Source organism: Brassica napus, unplaced genomic scaffold, assembly GCF_020379485.1.
Source record: "Brassica napus cultivar Da-Ae unplaced genomic scaffold, Da-Ae ScsIHWf_2615;HRSCAF=3364, whole genome shotgun sequence".
Taxonomy (NCBI): Eukaryota; Viridiplantae; Streptophyta; class Magnoliopsida; order Brassicales; family Brassicaceae; genus Brassica; species Brassica napus.
Window position 1 is genome coordinate 1 of NW_026015917.1, and position 22,500 is coordinate 22,500.

A 22,500-nucleotide genomic window follows, 5' to 3' on the forward strand; every position below is an offset into this window, starting at 1 on the left:
AGGAGACATCGTGACAAAGACCAATACGTTTTTTTTTTAAATTGCTCGTCGTCATCAACGCAACTTCTTGATCGTATTTTATTAAGGATCACAATAAAATAATAAACAAATAAAATTGACAATTTCATCATGGACCGAAACCATGACTAAATATCGCAATTACAGTAAGTTTTCACACATATGGAAGTGGAATCATAAAAGCGATTATTGAAAATTATGGTCCAATCTAGAAACACTTGTACATTATATACTAGCCATCTGGATTACTACTGAAACACAACCGGTAACTTCACACCCTACAAGATCAATCTAAAAGCTCTTTGATCTCTGAAAACCACAAGCATTCATATTTTAAAATATATAAAATTTTAAAAAATAAAAAAAAAAAAACAAGAACAGAGTCTTATATTTTGGGCTAATTAAAGATCCAAACGTTTTTAAAAAAACGCTTCGTGTTTCACACTTGTATTCCAAGATCATATTGTTTCTCCTCTTCGGGCCGCCTCCCTCTCACTTTCGCCCTATAGAACATAAGATTATCTCAGTAGCCCGCTTAGCCCCCGCTGCTTCGACAGCTGCATTAACCCACCACCGTGTTCCCGGCGGCACGAGCGGTGCCTTGTTGAGATCTCTAAGTTGTGTGCCACAGGATGGAAAATGAAACTTTTCCCCCACTGCCAAAAATGAAAAAGAACAAAAACCTCATTATTATTTTTTTAAAGAAAAAAACATCAACCCACGTTTCCGGAAAATCCCAATATATTTTGAGAACAGAACGAACCCTCTCTTCTCGGTTTTGAACTTTGAACTGAATCCTGGTGCTGAGCTACGAATGTTCAGGTGGCACAGGATGGAGATCCAAGATAATTGGAGCAGCTAGCAAAGAGAGTCTTCGCAGGTATTGTGCATCCAAATTGTGTTTCTTGCGCTCCCATGGAATATTCTCTCGATGTATACTCACCCATGGCCTCGCTTGCTATCTGCAACATACGGTACATTTGCTGCTGCAACAACACACAAAATGGATCAATTGGTTGTCTGCAAATAAATATTTGGAATATTTTAAATATCTTATTGTTTATTTAATTAGTTATTATAGACTTAATATAATTATGTTTATTGTTATAGTGTTTTATTATAGTTTTATTATATATAGCTGTTTTGGTTTAAGTTTAAAAAACCGATTTTGTGATTAATAAATGAAGTTATAGAGATAGTTTTTCAGGCATTCACAAATTAAACAAAATCTTTGCATTATCGTTCCTTCTGCTACATCAATTAATCATTTGACATTGCAGTCTACAGAATAAACAAGGTTTGAGTGTTTTCTTAAGGTAGTTTATAGCTTACCTTGATGACAACTACATGTCTGGATGTTCCCCGGGCTCGAAGAGGATACCGTTGCTAGCAACCATGTCGTCAACCACATTACTTTTAGAGATCTCCTTAGATCTGAATGTCTGTGGAGCTGAGAGGTTCATTCCATCGTTGTTCCCTAGGTGATTGTAGCTCACAATTGAAGTAGGCTGTTGTTAACATAACAAAAACACACACATAATCAACTATAACATGTTTCTTCACTATTACTTGAAACACAAGTTAAACAAACCTTGATGCCTGCACCAACAAGGAATCAACCAAGACAGATTTCATCTTGGTTTGACCACTCTTGAAGTCATCTCCACCGATCAAAACATTGTTCTTGATAGCCAAATCAATAAGACCCGGAACAAAGGTGTTCTGAGGGCTTCCATTATGAAAGGAATACCTTCAAAAACACATGCAATAGCATAAAGCGTGGAAGGAGAGATCTCGGACTCATCCCTATCCACAAGTTCATAAGATTCTCCATCGTGTCGTTTAGCCCACGATCACATTGCTGTAACGCTCTGTGTTAGCCGTCCACAGAACCACAACCTTATCCACCTTGTTCTTCTCCTTAAACTCCCTAACATTCAACATCACACAGCACACAAAACTCAACAAAAAGAGGAGAGAGATTAACCTCTTGTTTAATCATCACAAGTATTGTTGATTATGATTACCTCATGTCCTTGATGATTTGGTCGACTTGTTCCTTCTTGGTACCTTTGATGACGTTGTTGGCACGTGACCCTTGATTAGCAGCGATGAAATCAGGGTCGTAGATCCCAGGGGAGTGGACAATGCTCTCCATGTAAGGCCTGAGCTGTTTCTCGCAAATCGAGGTCAAACCTTGGCTCTACCCATCGCGTCGCTAAATTCATATCGCTTATGTCCCACCCCTCCAAACACAACATCATCCGGATTCACCTGTTTTTAATAATCTCCATGTTAACTGATAACGGAAGATATTTGCATATATTCCAAATATTTTAATTATCTAGTTGAAGACATGGATCTTATGCATTCGAAAATTAAATAAAATTATTGTGTTATGGTAAGCTATCATAAACATAATAAAGACAAAAACAAATCTATTTTATTTGTTTTAAAACAACGGACCATTGGAACGAGACTCTCTTGAAAGGGGCATAGATCTCTTCACCGTTAAAGGATCCGACACGAATAGACGATGCTTGTGTTAACGACCCGAAGTAGTTTCGCTTGTTGCACCTTGTCCTTGGTCCCCACGAGATTCCTCTGTTTATGTTTTTTTATTTTTTTCCGATCAGATCTTAAAAAAAAAAAAAAAAAACAAAATCAAATAACTTTGAACAAAAAAGACTCACTCTTTTATTGGCAATTACACCGGCGGGAGAGGTTGATCCATTGTTTCCTCCCCAACCCACAAGCATAACCCTTTCGGAAACCAAAAAAAAAAACCAACATTGAAACTTTACGACGGAGAAACCGAGGAACGAGTGAACAAGATCGAAACTTTGTTTTTACCCTAATTTGGGACACGAGTGTCGGTTTTGAAATCGTATTTGACAACCTGGGCTTTACGATCCATTGGTAAGCACCGTTGACGTTCTCGTGAACGACCTCCGTGGTCTCGTAATCGTACACCGAATGAATCTCATTCTCCGTGTACTTCACGTTCGGGCTCTCGACTTTGAAGCTCTCGATGAACATCTTTAAAACAGACTTTTGTTTTCTCGGTTTTGAATTGAATCGAGTTTGTGTGGGTTTTGAGCTTCTCTTAAGTGGAGCGCTATTTATAGAAAGAGCGGAGGGAGAGGAGACACGTGGCGTGGCTCGTGGGTGGTGGGTGTGTGGACACTTAGCCAATGCTGCATGTGAGCGAGTTCGTTGATGGCTATAGTAAGAATACATAGGTGAGGGAGGGGTCTCGCACGTGAGGGCGCGGAGAGAAAAAGTGTGACACGTCGGAGCCCTGGACCAACACGTACGTGGCGTCGTTTTGCCAATAGCAAAGTTTTGTGTCGGATTGTCTTCTCAGACCCACATTTTTGTTGAAGGTGCTCGAACAAGGTGGGGACGTTAGTTACTTCGTTACTTCACTATCATAAAACGACAGTGTTTCGAACATTGTCTCCGTTACAGTTAGTTAGCGACAGTTGTTTCTCAGTACGGAAAAACAAAAACGAGTGAGTAAGGACACAACCACAACTATTTAGCTGCATATTCTGGGTGGATGTCACGTTCCAGAGATGGAGTGCGTGTAGTAACTAACGTGGCTAATTAACGGTCGTTTTGAAACAACAGTCTGTCCGTTTTTTTTTTGATTCTTTGTCTTCGTTGAGTTGGGTCCCGTGGAGTCTTGTTGACTTGCTTTGACACGTGAATTATGAATCTACAAGCTTACATATGTCTGAACATTATAATTAGTTTTTATCATACTCCCACTGTTTTATGACAATTGTCATTCTAACTTTTTTTCTTTTTTTTTTTTTACACACAAAAAATGTCAATTTACAGTTTCATTGTAAATTATACTTAATTTTAAATAAAATTTAATTGTAAACTGCATTGATTTTATAAATAATTTTTATTTATCTCAATACTATTGGTCAGAAAGATGTAATAATAACAACTTACATATATTTTCGTTACTTTCTTAGTCTGTGTGAAAAGTGTCAAAATAACACTTATTCAGAACGGAGATAGCAGTATTAACCCATAATGTTTTAATCTTTTCAACTTTATAAATGTTTCTTCGTGGACGTTTCTATGTTATCCGGAGATACTGGTAGATTCGTACAGTGTTATAAATCCTTTAATTAATTGATGCTACTATTCATAAATTAATAAAATTTCCGATGATTTCGAGGTATACTTATTTTCCATATTTAAGAAATTTAAAGTTACAATTAAATCATCTTAATTGATTAATTATGACTGAGTTATGTACGTACCATAAAACTTGAGACTAACCATTATGTAAGAAATACTTCATTGGTTCCATATTATTTGTTTTTTAGAGTTAAAATTTTGTTTCATTTAAGTGTTATTTGTTTTCAATGTAAAATTTAATAATAATATTTTTCATTTCATTTTTTTATTAGTTAAAATATAATTAGATATATAGATAATAATATTTTTATTTTAAAATATATAAATTAAATATTTTTTCTTAATCTGTACGCATAAACCTAAAACGACAGCTAAAGTGAAACAAAAGGAGTATATATCTAAAATATCATCATATTATATGTTTTTCACGTATAAAAGAATGAATGCTTACTAATACATTAGTTTCAACATTTTCATAATGATGTAATTTATTACACTTAACAGAAATAAGAAACCCCATTAATGTAATGTTTTAAGTGTAGGCTAAGATCAAACGTGTGAATTCGACTCGCGTGCCACATATACATTGCAGCAATGGCGTCATATACTAATTTGAGTAAGACTACATAGAGTAGATATTTGAACCAAAAAAAATCATAGAGTAGAGATTTGATGCTCTGGTCGACATGAAAAGATATAAACACTGAATCTTAGAGCATCATTATCCCATAAACCCCATTTGGGGTTTCTTAATTTTTTTTTTTTTTTTACTTTTTTCGAATTTAGAAAAAAAAAAATAAAAACGAACTAATCGCGGGCCGCCACGTGTCAGTGGGACCCGCGAACAATGTAAGAAATCTTAAAAACCGACTACTATTTGGTAGTTTTGGTAACCGGTTTTTTAAAAAAAAGTGGGTCCTACGCGGAATCCACACGCTAAGAACCTCCTAAGAACCTCTCTAGTATTCTTTGGATAAAGATGCTCTTATGGTTTATAATTTTTTCTATCTAATGGAGGATGAAAGAAGTATACAAAGGTGTTTTGGACATATATATTTGATGGCTTTGTAAAAGTTTGATAGGTATGGCTGTGGCCCATACGTACGTTTGTAAATTAATAATTTGTAGCCTTTCTAAAACCTTTTTCTATATTTCTCCACGCCACATATTTATCTTTATTTCACTTTCTTATTTTCCATTCTTTATTTTTATATATAATTAAATGATGTTGATGTATGTAGGAAGTTTCTCGTACTATTTATGAAAGTGTACTAACCACACAATATTTTTTTTTCAAAAAAAATACTAATCATACAATAATCTCTATTAGGTTTTTTGGCATATACTTAAGTCATCGTTAGTCTGATCAAGATTTTAGTCGAATCAAAGAAAAATGTGAATATTTTAGGAATTAAATTAACGCATGTATCATTCTGAACTATTAAACTTTAAGTTTTGATAAGAAATTATCTAAAACCATTTTTATTAATTTTTACAAAGCAGTATAGTCAGAATGTAGACGATCAATATTGCAAATGGCAAACGAAACTAGCAAATTTGTTGAACTTCGCTTCGCGGTGAACAGACAGGCTCTTTCTAAATTTCTTTGGGTTCAGTTAGACGTGATTGATTGGATAACTGAAATAACTAACATGTGTTGGTATTGGGGCACTTCTACAACGTTCCATACATATGGAGGTTAAGTACACATATAGGATAGGGATACCGGTGATGGGAAACACAAAATTAATAGTTTTCTACTGAACTTTTGGCAATATAGTGGATGAACGTAAACACAAATGTGCAACATATACAATTGAATTTAAGCAAAAAAAAAAAAAAAACATATACAATTGAATTTATTTTCCAAATTAGAAAAATAATAATAATCACTAAGGGGTGCAGTAATCATCTAAGCAAAGAATGAGAATGTTTAATCAAGCTTTGAAGAGCTTGGTTGCCTTGAGCTTTGCTTAGGAGATTCTTCACATTTTGTGTCATCTGCATTGAGTCAAAAATAAGAAATAATAATAATAATACTAGTAAAATCTTAATATAAATTTGTTGTGCTTGAAGACGATGAAGGAAAACTATTACCTTCCCGAGACTACCCTTGGAGTAAGGCATTGCCCTTTGGGCTGTTTGGTAACTACTTCGACTTCTTGTCATGATCTTTGAAGAACTTTGCCATTTTCCTTCCAATTGATTGGAAAGTGTAGATTCCTGTAGAGATATATCCATACGTATATAAATGAATTTTCGATATATATAAATATTATGAAAAGGAATAAATAAACTTAAGACAAAAAGAAAAGAGAAGAAATCATGAAAATACTACAATACCAAGAAAAGCACTGTTGCACAATGCTTGAGGACCTCTAAATTCATTCGAACGTCGTCAAGACTCCTGCAAATATTAACATATATGTGTGTTAATTTGTCTTGCGAGAAGAGTAACATTACACACATAAATATAACCAAGGTATATACCTGTGTTTTTGCACTCCAAGGCCAAAGTACGCAGCCAAACTTGCCATCTACCGTATGATTAAGCTTTGTTAAGTATACGGTTTAAATTTTCACAAAGACCTTAATATTTTATAATTCTACGTTTGCATGGTACGTACCTTCATGTTACCAGCTCTTTTGCCAAACTTGTCGCTTAATAACCCCAAAGAATCAATGATCCCTGAGGGCTCAGGCGCAGCTTTACCAATCTCAGCAAAAGCTTCCTTAATCCTAACGCAGTCGAACCTTCTAATGTTATGACCTGCCCAAATCCGACCGTTCAATAGACCATAGATCTTCTCAGCCACATCTTCGAAACTTGGTGCATCCGCAACCTTATCCCTCGTGATCCATCCGATCTAGACGACCTTAACGAGGCCACCGAAAGGTCTTTGGGTTGTATAAGCGTTGTGAAGCTCTCTACCTCCTCGAGTGTTCTTGGACATACGATGATCGCACCAAACTCGAGGATGTGAAAATGCTGTCCTGTTTTGTTTGGTACGTTTGTTTCTAGATCGAAGAATACGATTTCGTTGGAAAATGTTTTGAACTCCATATCAAATTTTTGGTTATGTCGATTTGTGGATCCTAACTATGTATACATTGTGAATTTGGGTTTTAAAATTGTGGCACAAGCTAACTGTAGGTTTGTGTTGGAGGTTACTTTGGTGGTTGTTTAGCTTCATGGAGAAAATTTTGCTGTGTAGGGTAAGTAAGAATCTTTACTTTTCCTTTATCTAAACCAATACACAAAGGGTTGTTAGTAGATTCATATTGTAAGAGAATTTATTCCTTTTGATTTTTTTTTAATTAAGATACATATAATGTTGCCCCCCACAAAGCTTTCTTGTGATGTATTAACTTTGACAAGGGGTCTTCATTTCTGAATACCTAACAAGAAAACTACACTGAGGATAATGGACAAATTCTCTTTGCTTAAAATCATATATTGATTGAAAATTTTGAAATGACATAACTCTCTTCGTTAGTGTTGAACAACAATTGTAGCGAACTCTTTATAAGCAAGATGGGTATGGCGAAGCATGCAAGAGAATGTCTCACGCAATTTTTCATCCTGATCACCTAACTAGATCACTTACTAAGTTACTACTTCTCAATGTAGGTGATTCACATGTATCAGGAATATGCATAGGGCCGCTAGAGAACATCACGGAATAACATAAGCCAACTCATAGAGTACCTCACATCCTGGTACAAGAGGAATCAAAGTCATCGGGAGCAACACGTGTAATCCAAGTATTCAAAGTCCGCTTGGCATCGGTGTGGTTAACATAAGCCAACTCATACATACTAACACAAGTTCACCACCAAGATCTCATTCAAAGCCGCGGCCGGCACTCTCCATCACCTGACAGATCCCTCAAGTACATCAAACAAAGAGCCTTGTTGTTGACCGCGACAAAACGTCCGAGCTATCTCTCTCGATGCTACTCTTCATACTCTCTCACAGCAGCTGCGTAGTCCTTGGCCACAACATGAACCAAAGCCTTATTCCTCCCCCACAAGATTCTTGTTTCCTTCACTCACCCGCGGGTTGAGAGCTCGTGGAGGGAGCCGAGGTCGTGTGTGAGTTCGTCGAGGGATGTGAAATCTGGGGGGCATGATTCGAATGCCGCCGCTTCGATTGGTTGTGCGGTGCCGGGATTGGAAGCGGCGGTGAAATGAGGGGAGGAGGGGTTGGAATCGGGTCGGGTTTCGGGTTCGGGTGAATCCGGATCCGAGAACATTGTGGAAGGAAGCGCAACTGCAATTGTCAAAAATCAAAGTTACGTTATGAAAACTTGTTGTCTTTGGACTGTTTGATGGTGCTGATGTAAATGGGCCCAATATTGGCCCGTGGGCAAGCGATCTATAAAACGACTTTCAGCTAGGTTTGGGCTTTGAGGTATCGGTTTGTTGGTTCGGTTCAGATATTTTTTAGTATCCAGTAGTTCTGATAAGGGGTTAAAGAATCAATTTACTACTTGACCTATTTTTAGTTCGGGTTCGGTTCGGATAGTTTCGGATTCGGTTCAAATAGTAAAACTAGGAACAGAAAAATATCCGGAAAAAAATCGGTTCTCATTTGGTTCGGGTTCGGTTTTTTGGGATAGTTCAGGTAGTTCAAACTTCAAAGTAAATATCAGACATTTTGTGTAAAATATCAAATAATTCAGATAATTCAGATAAAATCTCGAATATTTTGAATAATTTTGGATATATCTGAATATTTCGAGATACATTAGGATAGTTTGGATATTTTATAATAATTTAGTTGTTTCAAAGATTTTTAAATTATAAATATATATACTTAGTTATATTATATATATATATATATATATATATAACTAATATATATACTTAGTTAATCGGTTCCAATTCGATTCGGCTATTTAGGATTTAGAAATACAAGAACCATTTGGGTATCGTAGGATTTGGGTCCGATTCTGGTTTCAGGTACGGTTCGTTTCTTCGATTCTTGTTTTTTTTTTTCCTACGCCTACTTTCAACAAAACTAATCTACAACTCACAAGTTTTTCTCTCTCTTATGCAGTATAAAATATATACATTCAAAAGTATATACATTCAAAAGTAAAGTTGGTAGTATGGAATATAGATAGAAAAGTTAGGATTATATTAACGCGTGTATAGGTAGATGCTTTTGGCTATCTGCCACTAATTTTACATAGGATCCAGCGAATTTAGCGGCCAAAACATTAATGTCAAGCATATGAACAGGTAAGTGTCTGGATATCAGACCATATAGGATATAGTTCATAAATAAATATCTATTCGCATTATAGATATACAGGTTGCATTAAATACAGTGTGCGAGAGTCCAAAGTCCACATTCATATTTTGGGATGTGTTCCTGGGTTTTTAGTAGATACAATATTCTAGATCAAAGACGTTGGTCAGCGAATCACTTTTTTAACTAAAAATTATCTTATTCTATAAAACTTACTTTACCTAGCAGTTAGCGGTTACCTTCGTTTCATAGTTTTATATCTACTGTTATCATCAGGTACTATACTTTTATCTTTTCACGACGTTCACTTGTTACTGACTACCTGCGCACTAGTCAAAAGCGTAAATGGAGTCAAAAAGTCTTTGATTGTTGACTTTGGGAGTTGGGACAAATTTGCGAGTTAGTGTTAGGTGTCCAAACAAAAAGACAACGACTTGTTTGATTCTTTTTTTTAAGCGTGTTTGTTTGTCATAGTTAGGGGTGTTCAATTCGGATATCGGTTCGGTTTCGGTTTGGTTTTTTCAGTTTTTTGGTATTTCGGTTAGTAAAATATAACTATCATTCTAAATCCATATTTACTTCGGTTCGGTTCGGTTTATATACCGTCGATTTTCGGTTTATTCGGTTTTATACCAAAAAACATAATTCTTTATTTTGGGATCATATTATATGAATTTTAGAGTCTTGTTGTCAACACATTCATTTATTAAAAAATATTATAAGTTTAAATAAAAGAACAAAAATAAAAAATGTTTCTATCATCTAATAAAATAATCAAATCTATAATTAAAATCAAAGCTCAAAATTTTGATAATAAAAATAAAAAACAAAAAATAAAACAGAAGCACGAAGCACAAAAAATAAGTTATTATATTCTTTCATATTTAGCGTTCATCAAAGTCATGTTTCTTCTATTAAACACGAAACTTTATTCGTTTATAGATAAAAAATTGTGAAGAATTTCCACTAATTGTTATCATCAAATTTATAATCTTATTTCAATTTAGTCAATGTTAAATTAAAGCAAAAGATCAAAAGAAAACTAAGAAAATAAGAAGCATGTTTGCGATGAATTGTTATTTAATTATAGTTCAAGTGTTTTACAAATCAGGACTATTTTATTACTGTAAAAAATATGGTAATAGTTATTAGCAAAAAAATTAACTTATGATTTTCATACGTTGTTATAAAATATATACATATTTACATGTTTCTATTTTTTGATAGGTTTTATTCGGTTTATTCGATTTTATCGGTTATATACTGAACCATATCCAAATCCTACGGTTTTTTAAAAATCATATCCATTCGGTTTGTATGGTATATACCAAATCCAAACCATATTATCTATTTCGGTTTGATTCGGTTCGGTTTTGCCATATTGAACAGCCCTAGTCATAGTTGTTTAGAGAATTAAGTGTTTTAAACACCATCGTATTTGATCTTGTGAACATCCATAAACTCGACTACTTGTAGTATCTGTGAGTTGAAAACAAGCACGCGATTTCATTATAGACACATTTCTCAAAGTCAAATTAAAAATGAAATCAAACTTAGGAATATGTAGGTGCCATGTGACTATATTTACACTCACGTTAATTTTTTACAATTAATAGAAAAAAAATACTGAAGAAGTACTCTATCGTTTACAAGCTTGGAATCAGTCGGTCAATTATTATGAATGTGCAATTTGCAAGTTATCAATAAAAGTATGCATGAGGATACAAAGTTTATTTTATTTTAATTTGTTAAGCACATGAGCAAAAGCCAAATGAAAGCGCGTTGAGAAAGAAGGAACATATCAAAAGGTGTCGTTCTTGGTCGTCCATGTGACTGATCTCAACTTTCTCACTTTCGCATTCAATTCTTATCATTCTTCTTTATTTCCTTTTCATGTTTGTTTTTATGATTAGCTCATATAGTATACATTATTTTTATTTGATGTAATCAAAGAAACAAAAACCTTTTTGCCTTGTTAGGTTTTGTAATTATAATTTATTTTTAACAAATGAGCGCATACAAAATTAGACCCGATGCTAAACTACAAACCAACCTAAAAGTATAATAATTTTAATTTTGGAAAGATAAGAGGATATGATCACCATTTAATCCAGTATCAGTTAGGAGTTGTGGGAGTAGTTACGATTAAATTCCATTTGTTTTTATGTAAAAAAGTATATGATTTTTGTATGTACAGTACACACTCAAAAAGCTTCTACAATAGATACTAAAGAAAGCGACTGTTGTAATATTTAGATCTCTCAAATGATTAAAATTGTTTTTACTCCCCCACGTACAATGAATATATATTTTTACTAGTTACCCAATACGAACAATCACATACATACAAAAGACAAGTTACGAATCATATAAAGAACGAGACAAGTAGAGCAGAAAATCTGCAAAATGACGGTGAGGTTAAAAACAAGTAGTAACGTACACTGAATTGAATAATATCAAAAAACGACCGAACTAGTAAATTCTCTGGTCTCCATCTTCTCTCTTTGGTTCACACGCAAACACTCATATATATATACACATAAGAACACTGTCACTAATGCTTCTCTCTCTGTCTCTCCCCTCTTTTTTTTCTATATATTGACAAGTTTGTGATCTCTCTTCGCAAAGAGAAATAATGGCTCCACTCAAGTACTTGTGTTTTAGAAAGGTACTCTTGTTGCTCCTCCTCTTTTCTTGCTCTTCTTTCTTTGCTACTTTTGCCTCATCAGAAACTTCTGTTGATGATGAGCTACAACAAACACAATCCTTAGATCTACATTTTCGAGTGAGAAGACTGTTGGTAAAAGATCTAGAAATTAGCGATGATGTTGAGGAAACCAATCCTCCTCCTCGCAAGAAGAAGAAGCTTACAGATTCTGTTACATCACCATCATCAACATCCGGTACAAAAAAGAACCAAACCAAGGTCATTAAACCGATCTCTTCATCGACCAAGAACCAAACTAAACTCCCCAAGACCACCTCTTCCAAACTCAACTCAACCAAATCATCTTCCAACACGACCAAGGCCGGATCAGACCTCAAGAAGCTCAAATCCTCAAATTCTACTTCTTCGACCAAGAAACAAGCAGATCTGTCCAAATCAACCTCATCGAAAAACAACCACCACAAAACCTCAAAGCTCCAAACTCTCTCCTCCTCCAGAGAAAAAGAAAGCACCACCAACCTCAAAGCCAGCCACCAAGCCCAAACCAGCAGAGAAAGCAATCAAACCCTTCTGGCTAGACGACGAGGAAGACGAAGACTTCGTCAGCGAGTTCAGAGACCTCCCAACCAGATTCCAAAGATCGCTAATCCCAGACCTAGAGAGAATCTCAACCACATCGAAAAGCTACATCAACAAAGCCAACAAAGAGATCACCAAGAACTTCAAACCCTACTTCGGCAACAAGTACTCACCGACCATCGCCTCCGTCGTCTCCTTCGTCTTCATCCTCGTCCCTCTCCTCCTAGTCTCCCTCGTCTTCAACCGTTTCAAAGCCTACTTCTCCCTCCAGAAACTCCTCATCTTCATCCAAATCTACCTCTCCATCTACTTCTCCATCCTCTGCCTCTCCTCGCTCGTCACCGGCATCGAGCCTCTCAAGTTCCTCTACGCCACGTCGAGCTCGACCTACGTTTGCTTGCAGATCATGCAGACCTTGGGCTACGTCTTCTACCTCTTGCTTCTCCTCATGTACCTCGTCCTCGTCTTCTCGACTGATTGTAGTTTGGGCCTTAGAGTTTTGGGCTTGGCTCAGACGTTCGTGGGCTTTGCGGTGGGTCTGCATTATTACGTGGCGGTGTTTCATAGGGTGCTGCTTCGTCAGCCTCCGAAGACGAACTGGAAGGTGCACGGTGTCTACGCCACGTGTTTTCTTCTGATTTGTTTGTTGTCTAGTGCGGAGAGGAGGAAGAAAGAGTACTTGGAAGATGGCGGTGAGGAAGGCAAGAAAAATTGAAATTTTGCATTTTATATTTTTTTTTTTTTTTTTTTTTCTCTTTGTTCTTATATTACATTTCGATAATATCGGCAAAATTTCGCTGAAAATGCAATAGAAGAACACGTTACTAGTGGATGATGAAGATATTTTCTTCAATTGTATTTATAAATCAATCGATAAATGTGGAATAAAATTTCATACTCGTAAAATATTGTTTTTAAAGTTTTCACTAAACTTGTAAAATGTTGCAGGAAAAATTAATAAATGTTCTTTTTTCTCTAGATTTAACATTGGAAGTCAAAATTAGTTAACGTGGGGTCCACAGAATCGTAGAGTCGACGACTTCCGTGAGAAGGGGCACTGCAGTCATTTAGGAGCTGCCGACAGAACTGGATGCTGTAGTGTGACTTGTGTCGGTGGCTAGAGGAAAAGGCCCCTTTGTCCACAAACGTGTGGTCTGTCTGGGCCATTCATTTCAAGCCCATGTATTACGGTTTTAATTACGGTGTTAATACAAAAGTGTAATAACACTACTTTGTGTTATCCCTTTGTGTTATCTATAAAGACAGTAGTTAAAATAAATTAAACCTGAACAACACAAAATTTAATTAATTTAAACAGAACAATAATTTAGTTGAAAACAAAGTAAACACCACATGAGATCAATTCTAGGTACACTCATATTTTTAGTTGTCTTATGTAAATTCAAAAATCCATAATTTCAGACTAAATCAAACCAAAAAAGCTATACAGGTTTTCTTCTTGTTTTGGCATAGACATTAAGGACAGGCTCACAAAAATAATCTTCTTCTTGGTCTAGCGAATGACTCTTGAACGAAATGCCCACAACATTTTGTTTCAGCTTTACATTCAAGGCCCATTTGTTGTAAAGCACTCTCATCTCATTCACGCTCTGTCTGACTGGAATCTTGTGTTTGGAATAATATTAATATATTCAACGAAAATTATGAAATTTCAAATTTGTAATGGTTAGGAATTTGTGTGTTTAATTATCTGATTTTTTTTAATATTAAACGAAAATTACGAAAATGTTGGTTAGAGTTATTTAAAAGAGATAAAAGACATAGCTCAAAAGCTCAGATCGGAAGAAAAAAGCTTTTTAAAAAAAGAAACAGTAAGAAAGAAAGATGGAGAGAAGCACGCCAGTGAGAAACCCTCACACCTCCACCGCCGATCTGCTTTCCTGGTCGGAAACTCCTCCTCCTGATCACTCATCCCCTTCCGCCGCTCGTTCTCACCAGGTTGCATTTCTTCTCCTTGAAATGTTCTTTCCATTTTCTTTTAAAAAGCTAAGAGTTTATTATTGTTCTTTATTCATTTTCAGCCGTCAGATGGAATCAGCAAGGTTCTTGGCGGCGGTCAGATCACAGAAGAGGAGGCTCAGTCCCTCAATAAGCTGTAAAACATCCACTTAATCTCTTCTCTAATGCAGATCTACTACCTGGATTTGTTTGTTTTGAACCCCTGATTTTAATACTTGTGTTTAGGGAATGAAAAACAGAGCTTTTAAAAGCTTGATCTTGCTTCTCAAGTCCTGAAAGTGATTTGTCTTTTCTTAAAAAAAAATGGTTTCTTTGTATGAAGTCAGTTCATCAAGCAAGCCCCACCATTACATGTCAAACCACCACTGTTCTGTAATAGTGACATTGTTTTATCCCATTTTCTAATGAAGTAGATCTTTGAATGTGTTTAAATTTAGAAAGTAAAAAATCTTTCCACACCTAGTTGCTTCATTTCTTACCTATTTTGTTTTTGATGGTTTCATACTTTTTATTTCTTATAGGAAGAACTGCTCAGGTTACAAGTTAAAAGAGATGACTGGCAGTGGCATCTTTACTAATGAGCCCAAAGGCGTCTCTGAATCCGATTCTACTACCGGACTTCGTTACTATCAAGTAACACTTCACTTTTTATCATTATCTTTCTCAACAGATTTATGAAAGAAAGGAAAAGATTTGTTTCATGTAATGTAACTGTGAGTTTTTTTTTTTTTTGCAGCAAACTCTGAACGGAGTGAGTCAGATATCTTTCAGCGCCGACGGTAATGTCTCCCCCAAGAAACCAACCACTTTAACCGAGGTTGCAAAGCAGAGAGAGCTGAGCGGAAACTTGCTAACCGAGGCGGACCTAAAGAGCAAGAAGCAGATATCGAGCGCTAAGATCGAGGAGATAAGCGGTCACAACATCTTCGGACCTCCAACTGAGATCCAGCCTCCTCGGTCCTTGGCCGCTGCTCAGCAAGAAGCTAGACGAGGTAACAGAGACATGGGAGAGCCTGCTCCAAGGAACCTTCGCACTTCTGTTAAAGTTTCCAATGTAAGTATCTTATCATTCTCGGCATTGCTTCAAACTGGTTTAGGAATCATGAGATTTTGTTTGAACAGCCTGCGGGAGGACAGAGCAACATACTGTTTAGTGAAGAGCCTGAAGTGAAGACGTCGAAGAAGATACATGACCAGAAGTTTCAGGAGCTCACGGGGAATGGTATCTTCAAAGGAGATGAGTCTCCTGGGACTGGAGACAAGCAGCTGAGCTCAGCTAAGCTCAGGGAGATGAGCGGGAACAATATATTTGCAGACGGGAAGTCAGAGTCCCGAGACTACTTTGGAGGTGTGAGGAAGCCACCAGGCGGTGAGAGCAGCATCTCATTGGTCTAAAAAACTCTGTGGCAGTTTGGTAATAAAATCAAAGCTTCTCAACGTTTAATGTTCTCTTTAGAATCTAGTTTTCTTAGATATGGTCGAAAACGCTTTGAGCTTAATCTTTGTATGGATTTGTTGTCTTCGACTTTAAACCGTTTGGTGTTGTCTCTGGTTGGAGTTTGTTAACTTATTCTCTATATAACCTGATCTTTAATAGACGCTTGTGTCTGCTTCTTTTGCTTTCCTTAATAGGAAAAAATGAGTATGGTTACTTAATAGTCGATACCAAAAAATGAAAAAAAAAAAAATAAGAATCGACTTCACTGGGGATCGAACCCAGAATCTCTGGTTTCGTAGACCAGCGCCTTATCCATTGGGCCATGAAGTCTTTTGATAATTCGGATAACTAGAATTTATAAGTCTAAAACGATGATATAACAGAAATGTTAAAAGTCAAATACTATGATATAAAAAACAGAACAGCATGAAGCGTGAGGTCTACTTGTGTTCGTCACCTTCACTCTAACCTCACCCCAACAAAGTCTACCGAATAATTTTTTCTTATTTAGTTAAAGCTTGTCTCAGAAAAACATTTTGAGAGGGAATATTGAATTTTGGATAAGATATTCAAGAATAGAAAAATAATGAGACAAGAGTGGTGATCTTCTTCTTCTTTTTAAGAAAGAGAAGTGACTCATTTTAGTGGTGTACATTTTTTGTCAACAGTGGGGGAGGATCCTTCCTTTGGAAAGAATCTGAAAGTTTTAAATCTTGTTCCCACTCCTTAAAAATAGAATTAAAGTTTTAAAAGGAGGCTCATCAGATCATGAGTAAACACATATATATGAGAAGCAAAGCAGTGCACTCCGTCCAAAGATCTGCTCCTCCTCCTCCTCTTCAGGCTCCCAAAGTTTTCATCTCTTTTTTCTCTTTCTTTTTGTCTTATTGTTGTGTTGACTCAGTCCAGGTTCTTGGTCCATCTTCCTTCTTGAGGCTCGATTATTGTCAATGGGTTTCTTTGGCTTTGATTGTGAAATAATTGCTTAGTTTCTTTGAGAACATTGGGAGTGTTTCTAGTTTTGTGTGAGCTCCTTTCTATTTTTCCTTATTACTCTTTTTTTTTGTCAATTTACTTTAAAAACTAGGATGAGTCAAAGAGAAATCAACTAGATTGTGTCACTGAAGAGAAGCCTAAGGAGAAGGAGAGCTTCTTCTTGTCTTGGTATAAACACCATTTGAAGAACTTTTTTCACGCTGTTAAGTTTCCCAAGGAGCGAAAAGGAACTTCTGTTGTGAATCCTGATAATGATGATGATGATGAAGAAAATGAATATGATGCTGGCCTGGAGAAGAAGCCCATGCAGAATAAAGAGGAACCAACAATAGTAGTACAAGCAATTACTCTACCTGAAATTTCAGATCCCTCTTTACTGTTAAAAGAGCAGTCGAGACGTTCCCTTTATACTTCACTTCCTGCTCTTGTTCAAGGCAGGAAATGGGTATTGCTCTACAGGTGAGAGAACACACACATCCATAGTTTGATTTTCTAGTTCTATCGCTGTGATGTGTGTGTGATCATTTGTTTTTATTATCAGTACATGGAGGCACGGTATATCACTGTCAACGCTATACAGGAAAAGCCAACTCTGGCCTGGTCTCAGTTTACTGGTAAACTAAAACTCAAAAATGTTTGGTTCCATACCTTTTTTATGGAGAGATCTATGGCAAACCAACGTTGTTTTAGGTTGTCGGAGACAAAAAGGGTTCGGTATTTGGTGGTCTTGTCGAGGCACCTTTGATTCCAACTGATTATAAGTATCAGGTTTGGTTCCATAGATCCAAAATCTTTATCAGAACTTTCTTTCTTTCTTTTAAATTTAGTAGTAATTGACATTCTTTTTTTTGTGTCAGGGAACCAACAATACATTTGTTTTCACTGATAAGTCTGGACAACCCACAGTATACCATTCCACAGGTATTGTTATTACCTAGCAACACAGAGCTTGTTGGAGTCTTTTTTTTTTTTCTTTCTTATACACTTTTTAAATAATGGTTTTTGCACTTTGAGCAGGTGCAAATCGGTTTTACACGTTATGCTCAAAGGACCTCCTAGCTCTCGGCGGTGGTGGACGGTTTGCTCTCTATCTAGACAGTGAGCTGTAAGATTTTTTTTCCCATCAAAACTCTTTGAAATCATATTGCAATTATATCAAAAAAAAAAAAATCATATTGCAACAAAGAACAAAAACCAATGCTCCTTTCAATTCATTGTGTTGTAATAATAGGCTACACGGATCAAGTGCTTGCTCAGAGACATACGGGAACTCTTGTCTTGCAAACTCTCAGGACTTTGATGTTAAGGAAGTGGAGGTAAGTTTACTTTAACCCTGCTTTAAATTTCAGTTTTCTTTCTTTTTGTTTCAGCCTTTTTACTGAACCACCATTGATATTTGCAGTTATGGGGATTTGTGTATGGCTCAAAGTATGATGAGGTTCTATCTCTCAGCAGGAAAACCGAGACTATTTGCAGGTGGTCATGATCCTCCTGGCGAATATTATTAAATGGAAGTAACAAGTGCAGTTTTCTTTTGTAATTGTTGTTTTCTTTATCTTATAAGTGGTTTAATGACATCCCAAATACACACTCATTCGTAACTCTGAAATCTTTTGATTGTTGTAATGATACTGAAATTATCAAACATAAAACTCAATTTTGAATATTTTTTTGAAAAGGAGAGACAACACATCTTTCAGTTCTTGATATTGTAGTAAAAAAATCATTCATCCAAAACAATAGACTTCGTGTTATAGAAGTTAAGTAGCCGAGCTGTGATTGTAGCTAATTACTACAAGATAAGAATACAACATTAACATTACTACACCGTTTACAACACAAAAGAGGACCTCCCTTTATAAGAAAAATCATTTCAAAATATTCAGCATGATCATTATTCATGACCACCTGCACATACTATATTGCTGAGAGCTAGCAGCATCTCATCATACACTTCAAAAGTTGAATTTAAAAAAAGGAGGTTACAACTCTACCTCCTCCACTTGCTTAACATCAAAAATTCTGAAAGTTTGTTTACCCATTAAGAATTCATTCGGCCCATTAACCTTAATCGGCCCATTAATTTATATGTAAAGAGGATTTTAGAGAGGCAGCGAAAACCCTCTCTCTTCATTTTAACACTCTCTGAGAAGGAAGAAACTCCGATTCTCAAAATGGGGAGTCGATTGGGAAGACGAGTGGTTCATTTCGCGAATCTCCCGATCAAGCTTCTGATGCCCACGAAACTGACGAACATCCACGAGTTCGCGCTGAGAACGATCCCATCCGCGACCAAGATCGAGATCAAGCGAGTCCTCGAGTCTCTATACGGGTTCGAGGTCGAGAAGGTGAACACTTTAAACATGGACGGGAAGAAGAAGAAGCGCGGCGGGTTGCTGATAGCGAAGGCGGACTACAAGAAGGCTTACGTCACGCTCAAAAACCCTTTGTCGATTTCTAGAGATCTGTTCCCGGTGAAGTTTATTGAGGAAGATAGGAAGAGTAAAGTGAAAGGATCTAGCTTTGTGGAGGAGGAAGATGATAAGAAGAGTCACTGGCTTGATCAGAAGGAGAGGAGGGAAGTCGGTGGTTATGGTAATGGTAAAGGTCGTCGCGGCGGCGGTGAAAGGTCTGCTTCGCCGGCGAAAGGTGTTGCTTCTGCTGCGGCGGGGGCGAAGTTTCCATGGAGCAGCATGAGATTTGGTGGCAAGTAAGGGTTTTTTTCGTTAGTCCTCAGTTAAGGTTTTATTACCTTGGGGTTTGTGTTTCTCTTTTAGCTGTCGGAATATGGATTTTGTTTCTGTTTCTTTTCGTGAAGTTTCTGTCTTAATAAGAGACGAGCTTGATCGTGAATCTGAATCTTATAAGCTCTCATAGTTTTTTGGGACTTTTGGCAAATAAATTATTCAATTGCAATCAGCAAGAGAACTACTAATCTTTGTGTATTACTTTGTGCAATTGAGTTTTATGTTCAATCACGTAAGAATGTTTAAAAAAAAAAAAAAAAGTCAACATTTCAGTTCTGTTAGCCATTGGTGTCTTCTCTGATCGCTCCAAAAGTTATCTACTAGTTTAGTGGTTCGTTTTAAATTTAGGAGTAAACTAAAAACATCCTAACAAGGTAAAGAAAAGGTTGGGAAACGTATGCAATTGATGCACTCGCAAGTGTTATTCACAGAGAGAGAGAGTGTGTTGACTCTTATCAACATTATGAAGCTAGGAACAGAAGACGAGTTTTTGGTAGAAAGAGATTCAAAACAGAGACAAAGAAGAAGAAGAAAGGAGGCCAGTGTTACAGTTTTGACTACATATGATTGAAGCTGTTGTCTCCGCTTTGCCTCACTCTTAGTGTCAGGTAGATCAATACCAATGGTAATGGTAAAGGTCGTCGCGGCGGCGGTGAAAGGTCGACTTCGCCGGCGAGAGCTGCTGCTTCTGCGGCGGGGGCGAAGTTTCCGTGGAGCAATATGAAATTTGGTGGCAAGTAAGGTCTTTTTTTTTGCTGTGGTTTATGACCAAATTACTATCTGGGGTTTGTGTTTCTGTTGCTTGCTTGAAGTTTCTGTCTTTTAAAGAGACAAGGTTGATCGTGAATCTTATAAAGCTCTCAAAGTTTCACAGACAGACTTTGGCAAATAAACTATTATGGAAACAAATTAAGGGTAATGAATGGTATGATGATGGCAGTGTGATTTTTATTCATTAATCATTCATACATTATTATTATAAATATTACAAACTATTAGAATGCGATTGATGCAACACGAAGCAAACACCACATTTCTTTTAGAGGTTGATAGTAGCCGAATACAACACCTCGACAGGAACAAGAGTGAATATGTTATGATTAAACGCGATGATCGCATCCGACCACTCAATCGCTCCCCATATCTCACCTTCTTCCTCGCGTCTCTTCAACGAAATTTCCGCACACCAAACATCTCCTCTGCGGCTAACCCAAAAGACAACGATGTTCGCACCAAAACTGCTCAGCCCCCTGACACTGAGACGCTTCCTGAACCGAGAGGACCCAGAGAAAACCCTCTGTAGAGCCTCCAGACCCTTCACTTTCTTCCACTCCAATTCCTCCGACTCGCGCCAAAACACATTCCCAACCTCATCGCAACCGTACAACAAATTCTCTACCACGCAATAATAGCTTTTGATCTCGCTCCTCTTCTTTCTCTCCCATTCACCTTCGCGCGGCGAGTACTGGAGCGAGCATCCTCCGCTCCAGAACTCCACGGCGTGAAGCTTCTCATCCATCACCAGCGTGTCGCGGATAACGTTATCACCTTCGTTCCGATCCTGCATGGGCGCTAACGTCTCCCAAGTGTTCGTCTTCGGGTCGAACACCTCTGCCCAGTTGGAGGAATCAACCTCCTCGCAGCCTCCGAACACGTATATCTTACCGCCCACGACTCCAGCGGCCGCTGCAGCACGACCAACAGCCATGGGAGGGAGTTCACGCCACGTGTTATTACGACAGTCCAGGAGCAACACATCGGGCGTGCGAACATCGGTGTTTTTGAACCCGCCGATTACATAAATCCCCCAATCCAACGCCACGAAAGAGGAGAAAGTTTGGGGCTGAGAGGGGAAAGAAGGTATAGGGATGAGCCGGGTGGTAGTGGCTGTTTGGATCTTTTCACGGCGGAGTATAAACCAGCTTGGGGTTGATTTAGGCTTGGTGCTTAAGCACACGTAGAGGAACTCCTCGGTACGACCTAAGAGAGATCGAGCCTTGTATAGCTCAGGCGATGCCACCAGAGTGCCAATCCTCTTGGAGACGAGAAACAGAGCAGCGTGGTCAGATCTCGAGACGAGAGCCAGGCAGCTCACAGCCAAATCATCTGGCAACGACTGAAACGTTTCCTCGTTCGCTGGTGGCTCCTCGGCGGCGTAATTGGACATCCTCGTCGTTATTCGATCACAGCGAGGGAGCAAGTCAAAATAGAAAAACTCACATTCATTGGGTTTAGGGATAATCAGGCTCGAACTGATGACTTCCACCACGTCAAGGTGACACTCTACCGCTGAGTTATATCCCTTCCCCCATCAAGAAATAGAACTGACTAATCCTAAGTCAAAGGGTCGAGAAACTCAAGGCCACTATTCTTGAACAACTTGGATTGGAGCCGGGCTTTCCTTTCGCACTATTACGGGTATGAAATGAAAATAATGGAAAAAGTTGGATTCAATTGTCAACTACTCCTATCGGAAATAGGATTGACTACGGATTCGAGCCATAGCACATGGTTTCATAAAACCGTACGATTCTCCCGATCTAAATCAAGCCGGTTTTACATGAAGAAGATTTTACTCAGCATGTTCTATTCGATACGGGTAGGAGAAACGGTATTCTTTTCTTAAACTTCAAAAAATAGAGAAATCAGAACCAAG

General features: G+C 37.4%; 4 protein-coding genes, 1 non-coding gene and 3 pseudogenes across 5 annotated transcripts; 4 read left to right on the forward strand and 4 right to left on the reverse strand.

Moving 5' to 3' along the window:
* Positions 1-1,367: 1,367 nt before the first annotated feature.
* On the reverse strand, positions 1,368-3,099 carry LOC125601591 (annotated as a pseudogene).
* A 2,857-nt stretch (positions 3,100-5,956) lies between these two features.
* Positions 5,957-7,333, reverse strand: LOC125601596 (annotated as a pseudogene).
* A 4,654-nt stretch (positions 7,334-11,987) lies between these two features.
* LOC125601592 lies at positions 11,988-13,607 on the forward strand (annotated as a pseudogene).
* A 639-nt stretch (positions 13,608-14,246) lies between these two features.
* Positions 14,247-16,259, forward strand: LOC125601594. Its single transcript, XM_048773694.1, has 5 exons — positions 14,247-14,642; positions 14,726-14,799; positions 15,185-15,296; positions 15,400-15,717; positions 15,786-16,259. Exons 1-5 carry the CDS (start codon positions 14,529-14,531, stop codon positions 16,056-16,058), a joined length of 891 nt encoding a protein of 296 aa, XP_048629651.1. The 5' UTR covers positions 14,247-14,528; the 3' UTR covers positions 16,059-16,259.
* A 99-nt stretch (positions 16,260-16,358) lies between these two features.
* TRNAR-ACG lies at positions 16,359-16,431 on the reverse strand. The gene has a single exon. It is a non-coding gene; the product is annotated as a tRNA-Arg (tRNA).
* Positions 16,432-16,472: 41 nt separating this feature from the next.
* Positions 16,473-18,763, forward strand: LOC125601593 (TLD domain-containing protein 2-like). Its single transcript, XM_048773693.1, has 8 exons — positions 16,473-16,953; positions 17,189-17,556; positions 17,639-17,711; positions 17,788-17,865; positions 17,955-18,018; positions 18,115-18,202; positions 18,329-18,413; positions 18,500-18,763. Exons 1-8 carry the CDS (start codon positions 16,870-16,872, stop codon positions 18,581-18,583), a joined length of 924 nt encoding a protein of 307 aa, XP_048629650.1. The 5' UTR covers positions 16,473-16,869; the 3' UTR covers positions 18,584-18,763.
* A 440-nt stretch (positions 18,764-19,203) lies between these two features.
* LOC125601595 (50S ribosomal protein L23-like) lies at positions 19,204-20,032 on the forward strand. Its single transcript, XM_048773695.1, has one exon. The coding sequence runs from the start codon at positions 19,272-19,274 to the stop codon at positions 19,809-19,811; it is 540 nt and encodes a 179-aa protein (XP_048629652.1). The 5' UTR covers positions 19,204-19,271; the 3' UTR covers positions 19,812-20,032.
* A 743-nt stretch (positions 20,033-20,775) lies between these two features.
* LOC125601597 (F-box/kelch-repeat protein SKIP6-like) lies at positions 20,776-22,011 on the reverse strand. Its single transcript, XM_048773696.1, has one exon. The coding sequence runs from the start codon at positions 22,009-22,011 to the stop codon at positions 20,884-20,886; it is 1,128 nt and encodes a 375-aa protein (XP_048629653.1). The 3' UTR covers positions 20,776-20,883.
* Positions 22,012-22,500: the final 489 nt, after the last annotated feature.

Coding starts and splice junctions, on each gene's coding strand:
- LOC125601594 (XM_048773694.1), top strand. CDS start 14,529: ATGGAGAGAAGCACGCCAGTGAGAAACCCTCACACCTCCACCGCCGAT. Junction 15,297..15,399: donor CCGGACTTCGTTACTATCAA/GTAACACTTCAC, acceptor TTTTTTTTGCAG/CAAACTCTGAACGGAGTGAG. Junction 15,718..15,785: donor CTTCTGTTAAAGTTTCCAAT/GTAAGTATCTTA, acceptor TTGTTTGAACAG/CCTGCGGGAGGACAGAGCAA.
- LOC125601593 (XM_048773693.1), top strand. CDS start 16,870: ATGAGTAAACACATATATATGAGAAGCAAAGCAGTGCACTCCGTCCAA. Junction 16,954..17,188: donor CTCCTCTTCAGGCTCCCAAA/GTTTTCATCTCT, acceptor TTTAAAAACTAG/GATGAGTCAAAGAGAAATCA. Junction 17,557..17,638: donor AAATGGGTATTGCTCTACAG/GTGAGAGAACAC, acceptor TTTTATTATCAG/TACATGGAGGCACGGTATAT.
- LOC125601595 (XM_048773695.1), top strand. CDS start 19,272: ATGGGGAGTCGATTGGGAAGACGAGTGGTTCATTTCGCGAATCTCCCG.
- LOC125601597 (XM_048773696.1), bottom strand. CDS start 22,011: ATGTCCAATTACGCCGCCGAGGAGCCACCAGCGAACGAGGAAACGTTT.